At 39.5% G+C, this 6,105-nt stretch overlaps 1 protein-coding gene and 1 non-coding gene across 2 annotated transcripts; one reads left to right on the top strand and one right to left on the bottom strand.

Annotated features, from left to right (window-relative positions):
- Window positions 1–794: 794 nt before the first annotated feature.
- LOC119310144 lies at window positions 795–5,405 on the bottom strand. Its single transcript, XM_037585983.1, has 2 exons — window positions 1,994–5,405; window positions 795–1,492 (listed from the first exon to the last, which is right to left on the bottom strand). The coding sequence occupies exons 1-2, from the start codon at window positions 5,403–5,405 to the stop codon at window positions 795–797; spliced, it is 4,110 nt and encodes a 1,369-aa protein (XP_037441880.1).
- Window positions 5,406–5,622: 217 nt separating this feature from the next.
- Window positions 5,623–5,729, top strand: LOC119313243. The gene has a single exon (XR_005151614.1). It is a non-coding gene; the product is annotated as a small nucleolar RNA R71 (small nucleolar RNA).
- Window positions 5,730–6,105: the final 376 nt, after the last annotated feature.

Here is a 6,105-nt window from a genome sequence, read left to right as displayed (position 1 = left end):
CATACCACCAATCCAGAGAACATGGTATACACCTGGTTCGACAATAATATCATTTTTTATATAAATTCTTTTTTTACAGTCCAATCTACCAGATTCACAAGCCACCGATCCAGGGAACATGACATGCTACTGTAGGTCGATCGGACTTAAATTATTATAATTATTTTATTTAGTTATATGAAAATTACGTAGCTTAAGTAAAACATGAATAATTGAAAGAGGAATCCATAGCTAATGGCACTGTTTTTCACAGACTACAGATCCAGAGATCATAGCTACTACTTAAGTGCCACCAGTTACTTAGCTTAACTTGGGACAGTCAGACACAACACATCAATTCATTAGTAGGTTTCACTTAGACTCAAGGCATTCCCATTGAACATTTACATGGAGGTATAAAGTATTCATAATCACAAATTACCATGAGAAGAATACAGCTGCATAGTTTTAGTATTAAGAGAATCAACAATCTTCTAGGAGTGAATCCTACTTTGCAGTGAAGAGTAAGGTGTCACAATGCAAAAAGAGTTTCAATGCAATTAAATGCCAGTTCTCGTACTAAATTTTCTAAAGGTTGCTTCAAGTGGAACAGAATCACCTGGTATTTGTATACTCTTCTCTCCTACTTTCTTCTCTCCACTCTTCTCTGTTTGTGTTCCCTGTTTGTGCTCCCCTCACCTTTATTTGCTGAAAAAGAAAGACATAAACACAAAAACTTTTCTATGAAAACTAAATAAGGAAAATAACTTATTAAAGATTCAGGTTGCCTCCTGAAAAGCGCTTGTTTTAGGTCTTTAGCTCGACCATGTCTCGTCAGTGAGGTCAGGGTCCTGCAGGGATTGACACCTCTTGGGTCCCCTTGCCTTCTTGAATTTCCTCCTCTGGGTCTTGATCTTCGCTTGCATTTCATCTTCAGAAATAAGAAGTGGATCTCCAGGGATGTAGGGCTTCAATCTTTGACCGTTTACAAGGAAGAGACCTCCAGAAGTACTTTGCACTTGAATAGCACCACTTTGCATAATCTTCTTCACCTTGCAAGGGCCATACCATCTTGACTCGAATTTACCAGGAAATAAATGAAACCTAGTATCATAGACCAATACCAACTGTCCAAGATGAAATTGTTTCCTCAATATATGCTTGTCATGCCAGATCTTGGTCTTTTCTTTGTAAATTCTTGCACTCTCGTAAGAGTCAGCTCTCAGTTCTTCCATTTCACAGAGTTGAAGTTTTCTGTATTTTCCTGCTGCATCAAGGTCCATATTGAGTTTCCTTAGTGCCCATTGAGCTTTGTGTTCAAGTTCAACAGGTAGATGGCATGCTTTTCCATATATTAACCTGAATGGTGACATTCCTATTGGTGTTTTATAGGCTGTCCTATATGCCCATAGTGTGTCTGGTAATTTCAGTACCCAGTCAGACCTTGACTTTGATACTACCTTCTCGAGAATGGCCTTTATTTCTCTATTAGACAACTCCACTTGTCCATTTGCTTGCGGGTGATATGGAGTTGTAATTCTGTGATTATGAACTCCATATTTTGCTAAGAGAGATTCTAGTTGGGAGTTGTTGAAATGTGTTCCTCCATCACTGATAACAATCCGTGGCACACCAAATCTTGGAAAGATCACTTGCTTGAACAAATTGCAAACTGACTTGGAATCAGCATTGACGGTTGGTACAGCCTCAACCCATTTTGACACATAGTCCACTGCCACCAATATGTATTTGTACCCTTTTGATGATGGCAAGGGTCCAACATAATCAATTCCCCATACATCAAAGAGCTCTACTTCAAGAATTCCTTTTTGAGGCATCTCTTGCCTTTTTGAAATCTTTCCAGTTCTCTGACAAGGATCACAAGCTTCAATATAGGAATGTACATCCTTGAATAAAGTTGGCCAGTAAAATCCCGCTTGCAAATTTTTTGCTTGAGTCTTCCTAGTACTTGCATGACCTCCATAAGGGGATGAATGGCAATGATAGATCACACCTTTAGCTTCACCTTCCGGCAAGCATCTTCGAACAATACCATCAGCACAATGTTTGAATAAGTAAGGTTCATCCCAAAAGAAGTGCTTCATATCTGATAAGAATTTCTTCTTCTTTTGATACCCAAAATCTGTAGGGACTTTGTTACAGACCAGATAATTAACTATATCTGCATACCATGGTGTATAGTTTTGTATACTAGTCACTTGCATAAGATTGCTCCCTGGTAACACATCATTGATAGGTAAGGAGTCTACTGCATTGTTTTGCAACCTCGACAAGTGATCTGCCACAACATTTTCAGCTCCTTTCTTGTCCTTGATTTCCACATCAAATTCTTGAAGCAAGAGTATCCATCTAATTAACCTTGGCTTGGCTTCTTTCTTGCTGAGTAGATATCTAATTGCAGCGTGGTCTGTGTAAACTACACAATGAGACCCTACAAGATATTGCCTGAATTTGACAAAGGCATACACTACTGCCAACAACTCCTTTTCTGTGGTTGTGTAATTAGCTTGAGCACCATCAAGAGTTTTGCTAGCATAGTATATTACATGCAAATCTTTTCCTTTTCTTTGTCCCAGTACTGCACCCACAGCAAAGTCACTTGCATCACACATTATCTCAAATGGTAATTCCCAGTTAGGGGGTTGCACTATTGGAGCAGTGACCAATGCTTCCTTGAGCAAGTTGAAGGATTTTTCACATTCTGCATCAAAGTTGAACTTAACATCATTGTCTAGGAGATTAGTGAGGGGTTTGGCTATCTTGGAGAAATCCCTTATGAATCTTCTATAGAACCCAGCATGTCCCAAAAATCTCCTTACTCCCTTCACATTTACAGGTGGTGGAAGTTTTGATATTACTTCAACTTTTGCTTGATCAACCTCAATTCCTCTTTCAGATACCAAATGTCCCAAAATAATTCCTTCCTTTACAAGAAACTGACACTTCTCCCAGTTTAAGACTAGATTGTGTTCTGAACACCTCTGAGGAACTGCTGCCAAATTATTCAAGCAATCCTCATAACTTTTTCCAATGACTGTAATATCATCTATGAACACCTCCACTTTGGTTCCTATCATATCAAAGAATATAGAGAGCATAAACCTTTGAAATGGGGGGGGGGGTGCATTACAAAGTCCATAAGCTAGTCTTTTGTAAGCAAATGTTCCGTATGGGCAAGTGAAAGTTGTTTTATCTTGATCATCCGGATGAATTGGGATTTGCAAGAATCCTGAATACCCATCTAAGCAGCAGAAATATTCATGCCCAGCAAGCCTTTCCAGCATTTGGTCAATGAAAGGTAAAGGAAAATGGTCCTTCCTTGTTACTTCATTTAACTTTCTGAAATCATTGACCATTCTCCACCCTGTGACAGTCCTACTAGGAATCGTTTGCCCTTGTTCATTTTCAATGACAATTATTCCTCCTTTCTTGGGAACCATGTGAATGGGACTCACCCACTCGCTGTCCGAAATTGGGTATATGATATCAGCAGAGAGCAATTTAAGAATCTCCTTTTTTACAACCTCTTGCAAATGGGGATTCAACCTTCTTTGACTTTCTCTAATTGGTACACTGCTTTCTTTCAAGTAAATCCTATGAGAGCAGACAGCAGGATTTATCCCTTTCATATCATCAATTGAATATCCAATAACATCCTTATACTTTTGCAAAACTGCTTGAAGCCCTTTTATTTGCCTTTCCATCAACTCCCTATTCATGATAATTGGCCACTGGTTGTCATTGTCTAAGAATGCATACTTCAAACTTTTTGGAAGTTGTTTCATTTCTATTTGCCTTGATTGCATCTTCTCTAGTGGCCTTGTACTGCTTTCCAATATGCTCACAGGTCTGATTTCTTCATATCTGATTTCACTATTGTCCTCCTCAACTACTTCACAACAATTACTTCCATACCTCTCTTCATAACCTTCTTCCACACATTTCTGTAGTGTATTAATTTTGTAGCAGTGCTTTTCTCCTTGCGGAACATGTGTTGCATGCTTCATGTCAAACTCCACCTTTTCATTTCCAAACCTCAGGCTCAATTTAGCTTCTTGAACATCAATAAGTGCACCAGCTATGGCCAAAAATGGCCTTCCAAGGATCACAGCCTCACTTTTGTCCTCTATATCTAGCACTACAAAGTCAAGCGGATAAGCAAACTTCCCAACTTTGATTGGAACATCCTCAAGAATTCCAACAGGTTTCCTATATGTTCTGTTGGCTAACTGAAGAGTTATGGCTGTTGGATTTAATTCTCCCAAGATCATCCTTTTGCTAACTGAATGTGGTAACACACTAACACTTGAGACCAAGTCACACAGAGCACTATAAGTTTTGTTTCCAATCACACATGGTACACAAAAGCTTCCTGGATCATCCAATTTTTCAGGCATGGAATTCTGAATTATTGCACTGCATTCCTTTGATAAAGTCACTACTTCTGGCTCAGACATGCTTCTTTTCCTTGTTAGCAGTTCCTTGAAATATTTGGCATACATTGGAACATGCAAGACAGCTTCAAGAATAGGAATAGTAATCTGAACTCCCTTCATAGTTTCCAAGAATTTGGCAAATTGCTTGTCATCTTTGGTTTTGTTGAACCGCTCAGGAAAAGGAATGTTGTTGGTTGTTATTGCTTCCTCTAGCAAAGGCTCAGCTCTTGTTTGAAAACCAGGAAATTCGACTTCAGTTTCAATTCGGTTATCAACTTCTTTCTCCTTTAGTTTCTCTGATGATGTTGAAGGTGGAGTTCCGGATGAACTTGGCCTCATAGCAGGAGGGACATATGTCTTCGGAGTAGGAAGTAATGGTCCTGACATAACTCCACTCCTTGTAGTCACTGCATTAACTGAAGATATTGCCCCACAGTGAGCTTTCGGGTTTGGAATTGGTTGCGCAGGCAGCCTTTTTTCATTTTCTCCCACCATACTATCCATTTTGCTCACAAGCATCTTAACAGTATCCTTTAATCCATTAACTTCATTTGTCATCTTGCTCATCAATTCCAACTGCATTTTCATGATTTCCTCCATTCCATTTGACTGAACATTTTGTTGTTCATTCTGCCTCGGCACTTGAAATTGACTTGGATGATTTGGTGGTCGATTTCCTTGTACTGTCGATCCACTTGCATATGACTGATTGTTCTTGTACGACAAGTTTGGATGGTTCCTCCAAGAAGGATTGTAGTTGTTTGAGAATGGACCTTGACTTTGGGCATAACTTACTTCTAAAACCGATGATCCAATTGCTGAATAGAAGGTACATTCTGTTGAAAGATGACCTGCTTGGCCACATACATCACACATTTGAGGCACACTTACTGAAGCTACAGATGTACCGATGCAATTTGACATGATACTGTCCATCTTCTTGTTTAAGATGTCAATCTGAGCCGCCATGCTATCATTTGCAGACACATTGTACACACCAGGATGGGGTGGTGCTATTGCTCTTTCGCTTGACCATTGGAAATGATGAGACGCCATACTTTCAATCAATGCAAATGCTTCATCAATGGTTTTGTTTATGATTCCTCCTCCAACAGCCGAATCGACAAAAGCTCTGGTCTGAGTGGACAGTCCTTTGTAAAAGGTTTGTAACACCAGCCATCTTTCTAAACCATGATGAGGACACATTCTAATTAAAGAGTTGAATCTTTGCCATGCGTCATACAAACTCTCTCCATCATATTGAGTAAACCTTGTTAACTTGTCCCTGTATTCAGCAGCTTTTGTTGGTGGAAAGTATCTCTCAAGAAATGTCTACAATAAAGTCTCCCAAGTATCCTTCAGATGTTCAGACAATGAATGAAGCCATACTCTTGCTCCATCTCTCAAGGAAAATGGAAATAGTGACAGTCTGATAGCACTCGGTGAAACTCCATTTTGCTTGAGGGTGTTACAATACTCCAAGAAAGTCCTTATATGCTCATGTGGGTCTTCTAAAGCTGTTCCACCAAATCTGGACTGTTGTACCATGTTAATCAGAGCAGGCTTCAATTCAAAATTGTTCGCCTGAATAATTGGTTGCACCATTTCTCCTGGTATCCCATGATCTCTTGGGATCCACAAGTCCCTGAGCAAAGGTACTTGATCAGGC

Source organism: Triticum dicoccoides, chromosome 5B, assembly GCF_002162155.2.
Source record: "Triticum dicoccoides isolate Atlit2015 ecotype Zavitan chromosome 5B, WEW_v2.0, whole genome shotgun sequence".
NCBI lineage: Eukaryota > Viridiplantae > Streptophyta > Magnoliopsida > Poales > Poaceae > Triticum > Triticum dicoccoides.
This window is presented reverse-complemented; position numbering and strand designations above follow the sequence as displayed.

Excerpts from the sequence above, each read along its gene's own strand:
- LOC119310144 (XM_037585983.1), bottom strand. The coding sequence starts at position 5,405 with ATGGCGGCTCAGATTGACATCTTAAACAAGAAGATGGACAGTATCATG. Across the intron at positions 1,493-1,993 it reads GCCGGAAGGTGAAGCTAAAG|CAAATGGACAAGTGGAGTTG; the intron begins GTGTGATCTATC and ends ATCACCCGCAAG.